The sequence below is a fragment of the Passer montanus genome, unplaced genomic scaffold, assembly GCF_014805655.1.
Source record: "Passer montanus isolate IOZ18808 unplaced genomic scaffold, ASM1480565v1 scaffold10, whole genome shotgun sequence".
Lineage (NCBI taxonomy): Eukaryota > Metazoa > Chordata > Aves > Passeriformes > Passeridae > Passer > Passer montanus.
Window position 1 is genome coordinate 1440871 of NW_024356505.1, and position 18889 is coordinate 1459759.

The 18889-nt window shown below is 37.8% G+C and overlaps 1 protein-coding gene across 2 annotated transcripts in view; it reads left to right on the plus strand.

Annotated features, from left to right (window-relative positions):
- The window catches only part of CPNE4 (copine 4), a 225344-nt gene that overhangs the window by 183756 nt on the left and 22699 nt on the right, over window positions 1–18889 (plus strand). For both annotated transcript variants that reach the window (XM_039707996.1, XM_039708004.1), the window contains 2 exons: window positions 1988–2121; window positions 18208–18262. In XM_039707996.1, coding sequence (XP_039563930.1) covers window positions 1988–2121; window positions 18208–18262 — 189 coding nt within the window. The remainder of the gene's footprint in view (window positions 1–1987; window positions 2122–18207; window positions 18263–18889) is intronic.

An 18889-nucleotide genomic window follows, 5' to 3' on the forward strand; every position in this document is an offset into this window, starting at 1 on the left:
CCTACTCCACATTCTTGATTTCATTTCCAAAGCAGTTAGCCATAAAGGGAGACTTGTCCAGATCTGTTTGAGGTGTTACTAAAGTCTTGTTAATGTGTTTTAGTGTTTTGGAATTGTCAGTAAAAACACCTACTTTAAACAATTTTACAGGAATCCTCTTTTTTTCCCTATCATACAGTGGCACTTTTGTGCCTTCTGTAATCAAATTAAGGTTGAATTATTATCAGAGAAAATATACTTATTTTTAAGAAAATATGCATACCTTGAATAAGATTTTTTACAAAAAATTTTCCCACAGCTAAGGTAGTTCATACAAGCATCCATAGATTTCTCTTGGATTTCACAAACCACTAGTGTTGTTTTCTTCCTCAGTTAAATATGCGTAGTGTTCCTCAGTTATGTGGCCTCAAAAGTGAAGTCATGAGAGGTTCTCCATTGATTCATTCAAGTTAAATCCAGATACCATTTTTAGAAAAAGATCTATGTGGAAAACAAACTCAATGCTTCAGTGCCTGAACAGTGAGTAGGAAGCAGAGGTGAAAGATTACTCTTACTTGCAAGCCAAAAACCTCATCTCTCTCCTGACTGGATGTGGTGAGGTGCCAGGGTTCATGAATGATCAAGCAAAGAAGGGATTTCCAAGCCTACTAGAGGTTAGTTTCTTCAGCTAAAAGATAGAGGTGAAAAATCAGAACCAGTGGAGGAAAGCTGTGTTGCGTTGACCTAGTATGATATTTCCCTTTAACTTTTTAGCAACAAAAATAAGTTTCAGAAGGGCTGTGTAATTTTTTTAAGGAAGCATGAAAATGTCATGTTCTATTTTCATTTTGAAGCTGCATAAAGCAGTGTTCCCTGTGCCAAGCAGAGGCTGCAGCTGGGGAAGCTGAACATTTACAAAAGCAAGCTGTGCCTTCAGAGTTATTTTTGCAGCCTTTAGCAAGACCCTTCCTTACCTTTTAGCTACACTGTAAAACTGAAATCTGAACTTGCTGCATTTGTCTATTGAATATTCAGGTGTAATGTGATTTTTAGAGAAATAGGTTATTGGACACATGGGCGTTTTATAAATGGCTTTGTTCCCTCTGTAAGACCCTTGGGATTCTTGTTGCTCCTCTTAGGAATTCCTATAAAGCAGCATCACAAATTCAGCAGAGGACTTTCTGATCCGTAACAAAGGAAGATGCATGCCAGAGCCTACCTTCAGTGAGACATATAAAGAGCATTTTAAAAGGGAGAAATTAATTTTAAGATGATTCATTAATACTTGCTTTTGCATTGACTACTGCCCACAATCTTCTCTAAGATTTTTCAAAAACAACAACAAAAAATCTTTGCAGGATGCAAGCTTTATATTTTACCCTGCAGCTCATGTATAAGCCTGCTATCAACTGTGAAACTGAGAGGGTTAATTTTCAATGCTTAGATGTTTTGAAGAGAAAAAATACCAGACAAGCAATATCTGCTACTACAGCCACAGTAACTATTAAAATAGCTAAGAAATGTCCCTAATTGAAATTCTAATTTATAGTTTTAGTAGGACTTGTAACTCTCTATGGACATTTTTGCTGCAAAGCTTTTATGTCCTGAATGTTACCTGAGCTGGAATAATGTAATTAAGTGTGAGAACCTAGAGATAGTTAATTTAATTCATTTGTATTAGAACATAATTGTCCCCATAGAATAGCAATGCAGGTAATTTTTTACCTAATTATGCCATTTTAGTTTTATTACCTCTTATTTTATAAACTGTCATTTACTTCTACATATATACATACATACCAGTGCAATCCTAATTCCAATTTTATTAAGTACACTGTAAAATGACCTTTGCTGTGAGGCTGCTGTCTCTTTGCTGCAGCAGATTATTTCTGGTAAAGATGTATAGTTGATATATAGATATCCATAGCTATATAGATATATATAGTTGCTGTAGGTGTGTTTATGCTCAGAAGAGCTCTGCAGCACTTTGACTTCTCTTATTTTCCAGGTAGCTATAGATTTCACTGCATCCAATGGCGACCCTAGGAACAGCTGCTCGCTGCACTACATCCACCCCTATCAGCCCAACGAGTACCTGAAAGCTTTGGTAGCTGTTGGGGAGATTTGCCAAGACTATGACAGGTAAATAACCACGTTTGATTACAGAGTTGTCTTTAGAAAGTGTTTTCACAGTGTGAAATTAATGACTGCCTGTGGCTGGCCGCAGAGGCTCCATGTTTAGGCACTTATGAAGAATGACAGAAAGATTAGTCTACTTTAACCTGCTTTTGAGAGTGACACTGGGTTTAGATTAGTTTCATGACAAAGAAAGTCACAGTTCTTGGCTGTTTGGCTGATTTGTGTGTTAAGTTTCAGATTTGTATTCACATGTTAAAATTACACGTTAGGGTGGATTGTTCATGTGTTCATGTGTTCAAGGTTAACGCTGTTTAGCCAGTTTTGCAGATGCTGACAGCATCCTTTCTGATACACTTGGGAGTCTGTGCCCTATTCTACTGAAGAGTGTTCCTGAGACATTGACTTTGAAACTGAATTTGTAGTTGCCTGAACTGCTTATTGATGATGTCTATTTTTAGAAGTAAACCCATGGTTTTTTTCAGTCTTCTATTGGCCTGTTGAACATTGCACTCTCTTCTAAAATAAATGTTGAAAGGCAGTGTGTGTACACAACATGCCTTTAAATAAATAAACAAATGGAAGTAATTGGACCAAATATGCTTTGATTACATTATGTACTTCTGTTGCTTTCAAATAGGCTGCCTGCTTCTATCAAATTAATTGCCCATTATTTATTTAATTACCAAGTGCATTTCCTATAAATGTTCTTTCTCTGGTGGTGACACACACTGTCTTACACAGCTGTTCTTTCTAATATTTGCACATATGATAGATATCCACCCACCACTTTGCCATATGTAAATACCAGATATCAAGAAAACAATGGTATTTCCAGTCAAATTTGAGTTAAACTTTCTGTATAAATTGTGGAGTGACTTCAGACTACTGTTTGCATGTTACTTGTTGCATATACCAGCTAGCCTGCTCAGAGGCACTTCCATTTGCATGGGAATGAAATGTCTTCTCAAAGAATGACAAAATACTGTTCTGATATGAGTTCTGTAAGAATTTGATAGTCAGATTTAGTCAAAGAGTGTGAGAAAATTAATATTTTATTGTAAGTGAGCTGAGAATTCCCCACTGATTATGCAGTAATTTAATAATTACTAGCAGTAATTCAGAACATTAATGAACTTTAAAAAATGGGGAAAGGACTAAAATGGGCTGGTTTATGCACACAGAATTTTTGATTTTATCGCTTAAGTTGTGGGGTTTTTAGGAAAATTAAATAGTTAAGTGGCACAGTCCCTTCTATATGGAAATATTAACTCCAAATCAGGATTTTTCTCTCAAAAAGTGTATTTCAATCAGTACCAAAAAAACAGCCAGTTATTTTTTTAAATGAAATCATCAGCATCATTCTGTTCTATTGTGCTGCAGAAAATGCCTATTGGTGCTAATCAGCACCACTGAGGGTCTATGAGCTATGATCTAGGGCTGAACAAAAGCCAGTTGTTTTCCCATGAAGATGTCACCTTTGGAGCACGAGTTTGACCTGTACATGTTCTCAAGCTGTGGCACTGTGAATATATTCCCGTGGACAAGTTGATTCAACATGGTCAGTGCTTTCTGATCCAAATGTCAAGTGAGGACCTTTTCTTTATACTTGCACATTTTGAATCCAGTAAATTGGAAAAGAGAATTTAAAATTTTTGAAAAGAAGGAAAGAAATTAGGAGGAGTAAGCCTTCACACAAATTGATCTACAGGTTCTGGATAGACATTTTTGGGTTGAGTTGAAGCCTTTGTATATCTGAGCAAATATAACCTACAAAGCAAACATTCTGTATATACACTTAAAAAAATACAAATTCAGTAAAAATCTGAAATGTGGCAGAGATCCATAACTGCTCCAGTGAGTCCAGTTGTGCTTCAAATAATACAGCAGGACATCTGTTTCCAGATTAAGACAAGCCAGATGTAAAAAGAAACAGACTTGCTAAACCTAAGGGCTGTTTAGAGCCAGAGTGTCATCATTTGCTTGGGGGCATGTATTTACTAAGATTAGAATATGAGATCACACATCAACAGTAGTGCTCTTAGGTGAAGTTTTATAGTTGGTACCCATCAATTATCTCAAATAGGCAGAACTGGCTGACTTCAATCCAAACTAAGAAAAATAGAGTGATTTTACCCTGGTCTCAGGATTAATGTATTTGCATCAAAGGAAAGAATAGATGAGTAAAGTAAAATGTGTTGGTTTTTGCATTCTAATAGTGGAGCTGTAGAATTCTAAGTGTTTTTTTCTACTTATATAAGCAGACTGTATTTTTAATTGTAAAAATAAAAACCCATATGGTTATTAATTAAAATGCTTCCTTCATTAGAAACATTCAAATTTATTTGTTTGTTGGGAGGAACTGGACTGGCAAGTAATACATAGAGAGACTACACTCAAAATGCAAAATTATAAGCTCTAGCTAGTTCACTCAATCAAGCCAAATCTTGTGATAATCTAGGTTTCTGTACACATCAGCTTAACATAATGCATCTGTAAGCAATTAATGCTCCAAATTAAGTGTTGCCTCACATCTCTAGGTACAGTGGAATAAACCCTGCTCATCCAAGAGCACTTTTATCCATATGGTTCAGAGATTCCTGAAACAGTTAAATGAGTAGCGCCGTTTTGCATAGTTAAGCGTGAAAGAATAAGATTCATTCTTTTATCAGCAATATTCAGAGAATGAGAGAGACACTGATTATTATCCTGATTGTAGAATTGCTGCAGTCCTGTAGGAATAGGCCAATCTGATAATGATGAGGGAAATGGAAGAGCTATTCACCTGCACAAAATACTTAATACTTTATCTATATGGTAGCATTGTTTCAGGCTATAACAACATTTTTCATAAGAGTGAGGATAGAGTGTGAAGGTGATATAACCAGTGGCTAAGCAACAGCAGCAGTGAATCATAAAAGAAGGAGAAATATTCATTAGTTTTAAGGAATTATGTTCTAAAACACAGTTAGAAGTACTGGAAAGGGAAAAACACATTAAAAACTTGAAAATAAGCAGACAGCTTCATGGAGAAGAATTTATTTTAAGATAAATGACTCATGAATGTTTAAAAACAACCTCATGAAGTAATAAGTGAGAAATATGTATTTCTGTTTAAATTGTTTAAATATTTTCAAAAGCTTTCTTTTATATTAAAAGTTACATCACTTGTACAATTTTACCTTGAAATTGTGCAACTCCAGTCTACCTTTTTTAGCATAGAGAAACAGGGGAAAATGATGAAAAATCATTGAGCTCTGAAGTGCTTAATATTAAAAGACCTGCTTCTGTATCATTTCATGTTTATTGTTTTACCTCAGTAATTTCTGTATTGAGTTGCCTGCATCAAAAGCCAAATAAAATGGTTTCTGGTGACCAGCAATACCAGCCCAGCCAGGATCTTGAAAAATCAGTTTCTCAATACTATATATATATGTATATTCCTTCTACCTGTTTTGCACAATGAGTTAGCAAGTTTAATTAAGACAGTGGGATTAAACCCAACTCTCTGTGCTGGCTTAGGGCTTCTAACCTTTAACAGCTTTGGTTGAACAATGATTTTGGCAACCCATTTGTTTTGGAGCCTGGTGGAGACCCCTTCAAGAGAATTCTGTTTTCAAAGGGTAGGTGGCAGGTGTCTTTGCTGGTTGAACACCCAGATATGAGGAAAGGCAAACTCATTCAATAATTGAAATAAAGAATCTGTGACTAAAATCTTATAAAAGCCATGAAGCTCTCTTAAGTTACATAATAATTTTGAATGTGTCTTTTTCTGCATGGCAGCTCTTCCCCAAAGCTTTTCAATTTGTATCATAAAACTGCACCCTGCTTGGCATGGAACAACAGCACCATTCTGGAAGCCAGAGAAGCCTATGGCTAAACTGGGGAATCAGGGAACATTTGCTTTCCCCTTTTGTCCCAGCATAATGTCTGGCCCTGTCCTGATTGCAAGTCAGGACCTGAGCTACCTCTTTGTATATCGAACTAGAGGTCTACTCATGTGTATGTTAATATATAGGTATGCACATAACATAGAGGTATTAATTATATTTATGTGTGTAGAATATTTAGTGTTAATACAGAGACATTCAGTAAAAATATATATTTTTTATGATGTTTACATCTTCCCTCTGTGCAGAGCAAAGCCATAAGCCACAATAACAACAGTGCTCACAGTTTATTAAAATGGCTGATGCTTTGGTCTTAATGATTTGTTTTACCGGTCCTGGAATACAAGCAATAGCCATGAGTGTAGCTCATCTTTCATTCTGCAGTGATTGCTGTTTCTATCAAAGGAAAAATGGGCTGGAATGGGATTGTAAATAGCTTGTTTGCAAGGATAAATGTTTTCCTTGTACACAATGCTAAAGGCTGAAATACTTCCTAAATGATCTTACATTATGGCAGGTTTTAATGATGTTATTGTGGGTGAAGCCCATGGCAGGTCTTGCAAATTTGCTCCTCACTTTGAAAGCTGATTTCCGCAGTTAGTAGTTTTTCTTTGCTTGTGCTTATTAAGAATCTCGTTAAATTACATTAAATATTTATCTTTGCATTAAAACTTCTGTTCTGAATCAGCAAGACATTCGAGCTTATTGTCTAATCCTGTTGAATTCAGTCTGACTCAAGCAATTCCTGAGGTATTATGCAAAGTATAGATGGCACTAAAATGGAATTAAGAGTTTTACTGAATTTGAACTTTATTATTAATTGTTTGCCCCACATACAAATGTCTACTTCCTCCCATTTACCTTGCTGGGTTTTTTTTAAATTTTTTCCTACACCTAGTTTTATGTTTGTTCATACATTCAGATTCTTAATTGGATTAATAAAAAGCATTCACAACCAAGTAGGAGAATCAGTTTTTGTGTAGTCAAATCAATACTCATTTATTAAAAAAAGATTAGATGTACTTTATCAAATGCTTTTACTGCATTATCAAATGCAAAAGCATTTACTGTACCTGTAGTCAAAGCAATACTCATTTATTAAAAAAAATAAGATTAGATGTACTTTATCAAATGCTTTTACTGCATTATCAAATGCAAAAGCATTTACTGTACTGGATATTTGTGGAGCTTCCTATTCTTGATGGGCCATCCTCTTCTTATCTAGGCACTCAGTGCATGATTCCATTTATTTGACCACATGTTTTTGTAAAATTCTGTCAAATTTATCTTTATTTTATTCAAAATCTATTTCAAAATAGTCTTAGTTCTTAATTATTTTAAATCTCTCTGTTAATTCATTCAGTCTTAAAGATACTGCAGATTTTCCTTCAGTTTCAAGAGCCCTTGAAACACATGGAAGATAAACTCTGTTTCCTGACACTAATGATTTCTTTTCATTTAGGCAAATAGTCTCCTTAACTCTAAATCCTCAAGTAGCTCCTTGAAAGTGACATTCACACTGAGATCATATGTTAACAAATAAACTGCTTGTGTAAAACATACTTGACTAGCAACCTCCCCAAAGGGCACTAATGAGTAAAGTGTACATTATTCCTGCAAAGGACAGGAATTATTTATGTGTAGAGCTCTAGAAAATACTTAAGAATGAAAATTTAGAAACCAGGCCGCATTCCACAAAAGACATGAAACTTCTGAAGTCAGTCTGATTTGCATCATTACCTTCTGCAAACAATTAACTGCAGCAGTTGCTGATTAAATGCAAAAATTGCTCTTTATGGCTTCTTTTTCATATTTTAGGCCTGAGCAAGGATGTTCACTATGATTGAAAACTGTATACAAGCTCTTTCTGCTCTGTAAACTGCACTTCAAATTTTAGAAGGGAAAAAAAAAAAATGAAAGGAGAAAATAAAAGGACCAGGGTTCCCAGCCCAGTATGTTGCTTTTGGTGTAGATCTAAGCCAAAAAAGATATAAGCCTGAGGAGTTCCAGCTGTCCAAGAAATATTTTTCCTGAGGTACCAGTAGAGGGCAGTTAGGGAGGAGAAAGAGAACAAAGAATTTGTAACACAGTACATGTTATAAAAATCATACATAAATCAGTGCAATTAGTCCAAAATACAAATATCAGTACATACTTAAACACTGTGGTTTCAATTAAGGCTTTAAGTGGAGAGAGATCCCATAGTTTACAGCTTTCTTTAGTAATGAGAAGCTTATCCCCAAGAATTACTCAACACGTCACTTCATCCTGAAGCTCTGTCTGGGTTTGTGGATGAAGACTCAGAAAGCCACCTCAACTAGAAAGATCTGTCTTAAATACTGTGAGGTAATTTTGCCAGACACAAAGAGAAGAACAGAAACTTGCTTTGATTGTGATAGTAGTACAATAGTACTTCATTAAAACTGGAGTGAAAGAATGATGCCTAGAATTACTGGCACTGTATCTGACATTAAATATTTCATGAACTTCCTGCATAGAGCTGTAGATGTTAAAATTTTATCTACTCATGAGGATCAATAAATAAAAATATGTTTAATTATTAAGCATCTCTCTTTATCACTTTAATTACAGAAACAGCCTTTCTGGAGGCTGTTTAGCAAAAAAAGCTGATTAGCATATCTAAACAAGCTTAAAAATCTTCAGAGAAGAGATATGAGTCTTTTTATTTAGTGCTTTAATAGGACCAAATTTGCATAGACATACAAAAAAAGAAGAATAGAGAAACAGTAAACTATACAGAAAAACTTGTAGCTTATGTTTGTCAACAAGCTCAGGTGTGGGTAAACATATTCTGAGGCGTTTGGATAACCCAGGTCTAGAACTGCACTGGCAAAAAGGAATCACTAATAGTTTCCATTTTCAAACTGCAGTAAAATCCTTGGATTTAACAGCTGAGGATCTAGACTGGCACAATTACATAAATACAAACATATATTCAGTATTTGACCTTGCAGAACCTGTCATTTGTAGACTGCTGCCACATAAGGGTTCCCACATCACCAAGGGGTTTCCACAATCACCACTTTTTATCCCAAGAATCAGTACAGGAGAATTAGTCTCATACACCAACTGTGTTGGGAAGATGACTTCATAATGGCTTCTTTTGCAAAGGTACACACATGCAGATGTGTGGGGGTGTGTGCATGTATTTAAATACATGTACACACATTTATACACATCTATGCAAGCCTTTATCTAGGCAGATCCTGACAATTCTTGCAGCTCTGCCTTTTCCATTGGCAAGTTTTCGTCTTTGTGTCTTCTTTGTGCCTTTTCTTCCAAGAACTCTGTTCCTTTGCCAGTACACCAGTCACAAGCAGTCCCTTCCAAGTTTCCTTTGTTACGAAATTGCTTAGCTGCAGCTTCCTCCAAATGCTTTTCAGACCTCTGCTGCATTCTGTCAGCTGGTAGAAACCTAAAAATCTGAACCTTCTACATGGCTTTTCTGTGCAGTCTGTACTATTTCTCAGCTCAGCTTGAGATCTCCTCTGAAGAGCATTGGTCAGTGCAGTACTTGACACTTTTCTGCAACTGTGCAAACTGGTAGTGTAGGGATTTCTCTGTCAAAAGTCCTTTCTGAAGAAAACTACGTGACACATAAAGCCCTGCAAATACTGCATTCCACCTACTGCTGTAGAAACTAGACATCTGTGTAAACAATAAGTAAATATGCATAAATAAAGGAGCAATTTCTGTTGTCACTTTCACTGATGCCATTTGATACTTATCTAGTGCACCTTTAGTCAATGCAATCCTTTCCACAATTTCAGAAGCGTGACTTTCCTCCTTGCATTGTTAAGGACATAACTAGTTTAGTAATCCACTCTATTTTATTAGGGTATAGCTGAGAATTATTCACATTTGGAAGCCCATCTGCGGGGTAAATGAGCACCATGCCTGAGTTGACCTTAACAGGTTTATGTGTCCAATTGCTTTCAGTTAAAACTAGATCATTCTTGTGAATTAGGTGGTATTTATAATCTTAGTATCACCTCCAAATCATTTTGAAAGTGACCTTGGTCAGAAATTTCAAATTATCAGATGAACAGAAGATAGTAGCCCATTTCCTCCTGCATATTCAGTGATGCCTAGCTGAATGTGTGTAGTCATCAATACACTTCAATTATGGTATTGCTATAACTTATTTTCCTACTGTTCTTCATTTTGACTTAATATCATTCCAGTTTTGGTAAAATGACACCAACAGCTCATTTGATCACATTAAGTCATTAAGTCACTGTATCATCTCTACAAAGGTTTTATCTTGCTCATCCTAGAAAGTTCATTTGTATCTTGAGAGCATTTGATGAGAAATTCCTCTCCCAGCAACTCCGTGTGTGTGTATATATGTGTATATATATATATATGCCAATGCAATCCCCACTTCCCAGCACACCCCTTATGGACAGATATTTTCTGATATAAAATTGTTGCAGAGCAAGATCTCTTACCAACCCTTTTCAAATGTAATTTGTAAAAAAGGACAGAATGATGTGCAACTGTGGTGGCAAATCTTTTGTTTTTGTGGTTGCCTAGTGCAGTACACACTGTAAGGCACACTTGTGGTTCAGGAGGGCCCCCCCACTGTTCAGTCTGGGGTTCTTCACAACCTGTGCCTTACCTGATGGAATTCAGCCTCCTGCCTGCAGTGTCACTTTAAAGACATGCTGGATTTCAAACATCTGAGATTACAGTTTAGGTGAGAATTAGCCTTTCAGTGATGGTACAGTTTTTCATACATAATCCCACAGATAAGACAGATCACTATATATAGAGTTGGGGTTTTGGAAGGTTTAGAGACATATGTCAATCCCTTAAAATACAAGACTATCTGAAAACTGCCTAGTTTGAGAAGTTAAAGAGAACTCGTTGTAGCCTCTTGCAGCATCTCCTTTCCTAGTGTATTCCCAGCTGTAGAGTCTCATTTCTTTTTCAAGATGCATTTTACTGAATTGGGTCATTCATGTAGGCATAAATCAGGTCATTGCAATTTATTTGTTACCTTGCAGGGAAGCTTGACATTTTGTCTCACCTTCCTGAGTATGTTATTTCATTAGGCTATCCTTCTAGCAAGTGATAGATCTTGCTGCCATTTCCTTTTGTTTAACCTACTCCTCCCTAAAGCTCTAGTGACTTTTTTTTCTGTGTGTATTCCCCGGCCTAGGAATTTCTGAGTTTACTTGATATTTTTACCCTGCAGAGCTTCTTTTGCAATTCTTTTAAAGTTAACAAAGGGAAGTTTAAATTCATTGTACCTGGATTTGGCTTTGTTAGTTATCTCATGAGTAGATGCCTTTTGGTGGTTAGCTTCAGGGAATTTGTATTCCCCTGCTTCATTAATTATTTCTCCCTCAGGTGAGACAGGCATTGCTTCATATTTTTGAAACACAATTACATGACAGCATCTATTTCTCAGTATTCAGCAGATTCCAGCCTCCCTAAGGTGCCTGAGAGCTGTAATTAAAGATAGTGAGTGAATTTTAATGTCAGGATTTTGCACCCAATGACGCAGCTTCTCTGTGACAGCCCAGACAATGATGTACTGTTGCAGTGGTTTACCATTGATTTGCATGCTCCCAGACCTCTTTTGTGACCAAGATGTATGATTATCATCCTTGCTACTCCACTGGAAATCACTGTGCACTATGGACTGAATGCCAAGCTGTGTTAGGCACAGAGCAAGCTTGATGCAACATGGAGTGACCTGGCCAAAACCAGGGATGAGGTTGTATCAAACCAGATATAACCACACAGTGAATGTTTGGTGACAGAGGAGCAACCCCTTAGGGAAGAATCCAGGTCAGTGGGTGAAAACACTGCTACTGCTGGACTCCTCTGATCTTTCTGACTCTGACTGGAGCAGGCTGAGAGCTGGACCACAGCCTGGCTCTGCATCCTGGAGGAGCACAGGTGGCTGTGCAAGCCTGCAAGTGGTGAAATGGATGGTCTCTGGTCCCTTCAACTGAAATGGATTTATTTAGTCCTATTTGATCATAGAATCATGGAATGATTTGGGTTGCAAGGGACCTTAAGGATCATCTAGTTCCAACCCCCATGCCAGATCATGTCCTTTATTTGCCCAGCTCTGCTTGCAAAGCAGGAGCTGAAAATGTTTAAATATTTCAAATTATTTCTGTATTTTCTTTGGAACTGCTGTTAATCCCTGTAAGCTGTTATGATTCAGAATTTACTGGCATCAAGCCCTTGTCAGATATGTACTAAATAATAAACTCAGAAACATGATTCATTCATATGCTTTAGAAAAGAAACAATTCAGCTGATAGTCTTCCAGTTCACTCCCTGAACACGAAAGATTACAATTTTAATTGAGTTTAGAGATAGCTCTATTTTGTTTGTGGTGTTTGCTGTTTTCTTTTCTATCTTTTCCTTTACCTTTTCCTTGCTGTTTTCTCCCTTCTTCTTTCTGTGCCCTCTTCCCCTCCTTCTTTCTCTCCTCACATTCACACCATTTTCAATTACGTGTGTAACACACACCTCCCTTTTTAATTTTGTTAATTTGAAATTTCTTACTAATAGAGAAAAATTATCTGATTTTGTTATGGGAAATGTATGTCAAGCAGAGCAAATCCACCATTTATTCTTTTAAGACTGGGGTTGAAAATGAAAGGCATAATAATTGATTTTTCTGCCTCCAGTACTTTCAAAATATCTCCCTGGTAGTTCTGATCTGACCTAAGACCAAAATTACAAGTGAAAGCTTAATATCCAGGAATTCTAGTCTGGTATTCTTTTTGCAAGGTGGAAGTTTCAGATTCTCAGGTATTTGTGACTAAAAGCGAGCTCTTAGTGTTTCTCTCTCCTCACTCCATGTTTTTACCTTCCCCCCATTCACTGCATCATTAGTACTGTTTGTGCTACTGTGTTGTTCTAGCATAAAGTAAGCAGGTTTTCATGCTGATGGTCTCCAAGGTCAGTTAAGTAGCATCCATAAAAAAGCTGCATTGAATTCAGGAGAATTAACTTAAGGACAGCTATAGTTACATACCAGAGGGCTTTAATGGGAACTAATAAAATTAGTCCCAAAGAAGTTGTATAAGTGGCCAGCTAGGAGTTAATCTTTCAGAATTAATAAATTCAGAATTAATTTAGAATGGCTTAGGCTTTTTTTCTCCATAAAATTAAGAAACCCAGATTCCAAATTTCAATCTTTAAAAGCAACTGATTTTCAGAGAGCATAGTCCCAGCAACCTTTTTAAATACAGGTATTGCTGCACTGCTGAATAGCTCAAGCATCGTCTGTCCCTGAGGCTTCTGAGGAGGTTGCAAAATGTCTTTAATGCCTGACTAATTAATTTTACCTAGTGGAAGAGTTTTCTCCATCTCATTAATAGGAATAGCAAATCTTTTTCAGAAGAAATGTAATATCCTGGTTTCAATGATACTCCATGTCAGAAGGCACCAGTGCTTAATGAGACAGGATTTGAAATGTTCTTTATTTTGTCTCTTTATAATAAGCATATTTCTTTCCTTCCAGTAGCACTAGGTTTCCTAGTGAAATAGAAAATAGGATCATTATCTGTATCACTTTCACCAATTTACAAAACCATAGTATTACCTCTATTCATCTCTTTTCCTGTAGGTGCAGTACAGCTCACTGAAATCTCTCTTCTCTCTGTCCCTGTTAGTGTTTTGATTTGTCATTGCTCTTGCTCTGCTTCCAGTAGATAGTTTGAAGGATGGGTGTTTAAAACTGAGCAATGTCCCAAAAGGACAATATAAGATATTTTCAGATATTATTTTCGGCTATCGTGTTATGTTATAGTTGAGGCTACTGACAAACTTTTTTCTGGTTGTATTTCTGTTCAGAAGATTGCAGCCTTGGAGCCCTGACAATTAATTTCTGTCTGCATTAATTTATATTGATCAATATAAACACTGAACCTGAATCCTCTCCCTGATTTTTCTTTCATGGTATAACATAGATCTGCTCAGTCTTGGGTATCTTTCAGTAATATATTCATGTTTGACTGAAAAAGTACCAGAAGTCATATATATCTATGCTTGCATGACTACTCATGGTCCTTAAATAACCAGGTATAAAATTCAGAGTCAGAGTTGCTTTTTTGATCTTCATGTCAAGTACTTCATCTTCTTGAAAGCTATGCCACATTTAAATTTTTAAGGGAATCTGTGTAAAACAAAGAAAATATAAAAGGTGAATTAGATGTGATGGAGTAATTTTGTAAACATTCTGCCAAGTCACAGTCCTCTTTTTCTTACTCCATTCTGTAAGTTTCAGATTCTATAGAACCAGCTTTTTTTTCCAGTTGCATGTTTCTCTCTGATCCTTTCCCTTTATCAATCTGCTTTCAGCAGGACATTGCAGGCAGTTTCCTTTTGTGTGCTAAGGACACTTTGGCCAGCTTTAAACAAAACAAGTCAAAGGTTGCCTGAGGCCAAGGACATGACACTGCCCATGTCCTCTTCTTTCCTCCTTCCAGCACAAAGTGGTGATGCCCAAACTGCATTTGGGAGCAGTGTCAGGCACAGCTGGACCTGATGCCTTGTAAAGGCTGACCTAGAACAGAGGCTGGACTGAGTTAAAGAATAAAGTAGGTATTTATCAAAAGGCCTCAATGGATACACCTTGGGCAGTACAAGAGCCCAGCCAGGGCTACACCCAAGATGAACCCAAAATGGTCACAAAATGGAAGATGGGTCACAAGGTCTATCATTTTGATAAGTTCTGGTCCATTAGCAAATTGGAGTTAATTGTCCAATTACAGCTTTAGATTATGAAGTCCCATCCTTCTTGTCTTTTTCTCTTCAGTCCACCATTGTTTATGATCTTGGGCCTGAGATTTGGATCAGCTGGTCTTGGTCCTGAGCTAGAGAAGGAATTGCTTTGTCCACCCACTCTGCCAGGAGAGCTTACCATCCCCCAACATGAAGCTCAGAACTACACACCAAAGCAGCACAGAATCTGAAAAATGCAAAAGCCAAACTCTGAGGTTTGGTCTGAGGCATCAGACCCAGCACTGACCCTGGGAGGTCTCTGGGGGTGCTGGTTGGCAGGAGCCAGTGCTGCACAAGGGAGGGTGCTCACAGATCATGTCTGTGGCTATGTCCCATTGCTTCAGCCAGGGTCACAGGCCTATTTCCTGCTGTTAATGACACCCAAATGTCTGAGCAAGCACTATGAAGAAAAAGAAAACTGGTTCTCACTTTTCTTCTTTCCAGTGAGTTTAAATTACAAAGAAAAATCATTAGAGCAGATCCCTTTCCTACTGAAATGCCAGGCTGGGAAACAGGGCTGGAGTCTCTGATGCATGTGATGATTCACCCCTGAGGCAGGAGAAAACCTTCTTTTCACTTTCTGACTGTAGTTTAAGTCCCTGAATGGCCTAACCCTTGACATAGCTTCCCAGAGAAGCTGGGAAGCTGCTCTGCTTTCTCCTGCACGCTGCCCTGATAGCCCTGGGTCTTTTGGAGCAGCTCTGTCACACCATGAAAGGATTATCCTGCAAGTGAGAGAGTTCTTGTCTGCCCTTCTGGGTCACTTTTTCCCTGCTGTGTCTCAGTAGTGCAGGACAAGCAGAATGAGGGCAGCAGGCTCAGCTGTTGGATTTGTTTCTCATATGATCAGGTGAAGGGTGGATGGGAAGACTAGAGGGGGGTTATATTGCAAAACACCACTAAGCCATTAAACTGCTCATTTACTAAAGAATAAATATAGCTAAACACCTTGTTTTGTGATAGAAGAAAAAGGGAAATACATTTAAATACATACATTTAAATTTTATTTTTATTCTGAAAGCTATCAGCTGCAATTTTTAAGGTGTGGTCAGGGGATGACATGATGATCTTTTTTATGTAAGGGATGTCATGAATGTCAAAAGTTTCCCTTCTTACCTTAAAAATCAAGCTCCAATAGCACATGAGAATTCATTTCTTGGTCCCAGCAGCTTGAATCAGATTACCAGAGGTATGGACCTAAATTCTGGAGAGCTACCTAATGAGAATGTGGAGCTATTCTGGCTGAGACAACAGAAAGTACTAAGCACAGAAGACCCCGGGACACTCTAAAAAGCAGCCATATGGAGCTCCATCCTCAGGGGGTGCCTGATCCTGCTTCACTCTTTCACAATGTAATGGTGGCACTTAATCAAAAATCAAAATGGGAGGTTCAAACATAAAGACAAGTGTCCTGACTGTGGAGGTAAGGTATTCTGGGTGCAGAATAACAGTGGGGGCTGTGCCACTGTGTGACTGCGAGCGTGGGAGTCTCGCCACCAGAAAGAGAATCCAGGCTGCTGGAGGTATGACTTATTGCTGTCTCTGAATTGCTGCAGAGCAGAAGATGGAGCTGCAGATACAAGAGTGCCTACACTTGTTTACACTTCAGAAACACTGCAGTAGAATTCAGGCACTGGATGGGTTCAGGCATCTCCCAGTTGTATAACTGCTGCTAACGTTGAACTTAAACACTTATGTTCTACCTAAGTAAAGTTCTAAGTAAAATTCTTTTGTTGTTCTTGCCCCAAATCAACTAACTGCAGCTCCACAAGAATTTGATTTTCTAATCCAGCCATGCTTAATCATTGATGTAAAACAAGATTTTTTTCCCCCCTCTCAGATTCTTTTCTAATGGTTTCTTATTTCTTGCCCTCAAAGTGTGTGCCTGAATTCCCTGCATCCATTTGTAAGGGCTTTCCCCACTTCCAGAAGTGTTTAATCAAAGAGAATGCTATCAGCAGGTGGTTAGCATAGAATGTCAGCAGCTACTTCGTTTCTGAAATCTCTTGGGAAAAAAATGTTTCATTACCATGCAAATGATGTTAGTCTTCCTTTCCAAGATCCATTGTCACATGGTGTAACATATGGTACACAGAACTGTGCTCCCAAGATTTATGCAGCAGAGGGGACACAGTTCTGCTTTCTTTAAGTTTTTCTTTAGGTTGTATCAGAAATATCATGGTGCCTTTAACAGCCTATGCCAGACAGAAGAACCGAGCAGCTTTAATGGGTGCTATTTTTTTTGGAGTATGTCTGGGATGTGAATTATTCAGTTGATACTTGGAGTGGCCATCTCTTGAACTACACCAAAAATATTGAAGCTGCTGGCCTCTCCTGGGAATTTTTAAAAGTTCCAATCATGGTAGTTGGAACTCAACTCTTCCAAGGGTTGTGAAACCCTCTAAGTAGACTAGGGTAAACTTAATCTGATTCATCAGCGGACTGGAGTACAGTTCAGTGACATCAGTGAGACTTCAGGATATGTCTGGAATTAAGTGTATGTTTGAGTGAATTGTTAACCTCAAGTGTATGATCAAGTGCTTTGCTGACTCAGGGACAAGACATTCCTTGCAGCTTGTTGTTTTTCCACTTTGCCATCTGGGAAGAGGCAGCTTGACAGCATGTGGGCTGTGTGAGACATTATTGCATTTCTGAAAGGGTATTAACAGCCTTGAAGTTTCCAGGTTCTCTGAATCAGGTATTTTTTTCCTCTTCCATGTCTAACTGGGGTAAAATAACCTCACTGTAGCGTCTGAAAGCAAACTGACCATGCCAAGGCATTTTGGCAGGTTATCAGTCAATCTATGCCTATTTAAAATAATATGATATTTTAGAGGAGCTACTAAAGATGCAGGTGGAAAGCTTTACAGAACCTGCAGGTTTGGGACCATGAAATTGCCCCTTTCAGATATTTTAGGAAGTCCCTTTTGAGCAACTGGACAACAGTAAGAACCCAAATTTGTAAACACTTTTAATCTGAGTCATATTTTCACTAGACTCATTTTCTGAGCTGGGGGAGCACATCCCTATTTATATGAAATAAATGTTGTTGCAGGCTGTTCAGTCAGCAAACTCTCTTGTTTCAGCCAGGCAATGCAAAAGAGTGGGTAATAAAGACCTGTTGTTACATTTGTGGGGGAAGTACAAGACATCCTGATCCCTCAGAATTCTCCAAGTTATTTTAACTGCCCAAAAATACTAGGAGCTCACCTGAAAAATCTTCCATAACACACTCCCCCTAATCTGTTCAGCACACAACCCTACTTCTCCAATCCAGTATCCTTCCACTCTGCTATCACTTGACTTAAAAGCCACTTCTGTGCTGTCGTTAGGCTTTGCATTTCTCATGAATGCATACAGAGGAATGTTTATTGTAACAATATTTCTCTATGGGTATTCTTATATTTTTTTCATTCTTTTCCAGTGACAAAATGTTCCCAGCCTTTGGATTTGGAGCAAGAATACCCCCAGAATACAAAGTAGGTGCCTAAGTGTAATTTTATCATTTCCCTGAGTTATGAGATACAAAATAAAGGAGAAATTGTGAAAGGCAAGGCAGTGGCAAACAGGAACAACTCCTTTGCTTTGTTTTCTTCCATCTGGCTTTCTCATCTAGTGATACCTCACTGAAACCAGAAATGAGACATGGATGAACTTAAAATAATTGTTTGATGACACCCAAAATATTTTATGGTATTGGCAAAGCTTTGTTAGTGGATGGTAAGAGAAGAAATGACGTTTTGAGCATCCCTTGCCAAACATCCTCCTGAAAATAAAGACTTGAGAGGAATTTGGCAAAATTCTGTGTCATGGTGGACACAGTCAATACCAGGAAGAGAAATACAAGAGCATGTAGCCATGCTAGAGGGAAGTGGTATTTATAAACAAAATAAAACAAAACAAAACAAGAGAGTGATCTGCAGTGATGCTGCAATTGTGAGCATAAATATGCCATCTGGTAGGCTTGTGAAGACAGTGAAGTAAAAGAAGGAGCATCCAACCGAGGAGAAAGGCCCAAGAAGAAATAAGCAGAAATTCAAATTCTTTGTTTCACAGAGGTTGTGTGGGCAAAAATACAAGAGCATGTAGCCATGCTAGAGAGAAGT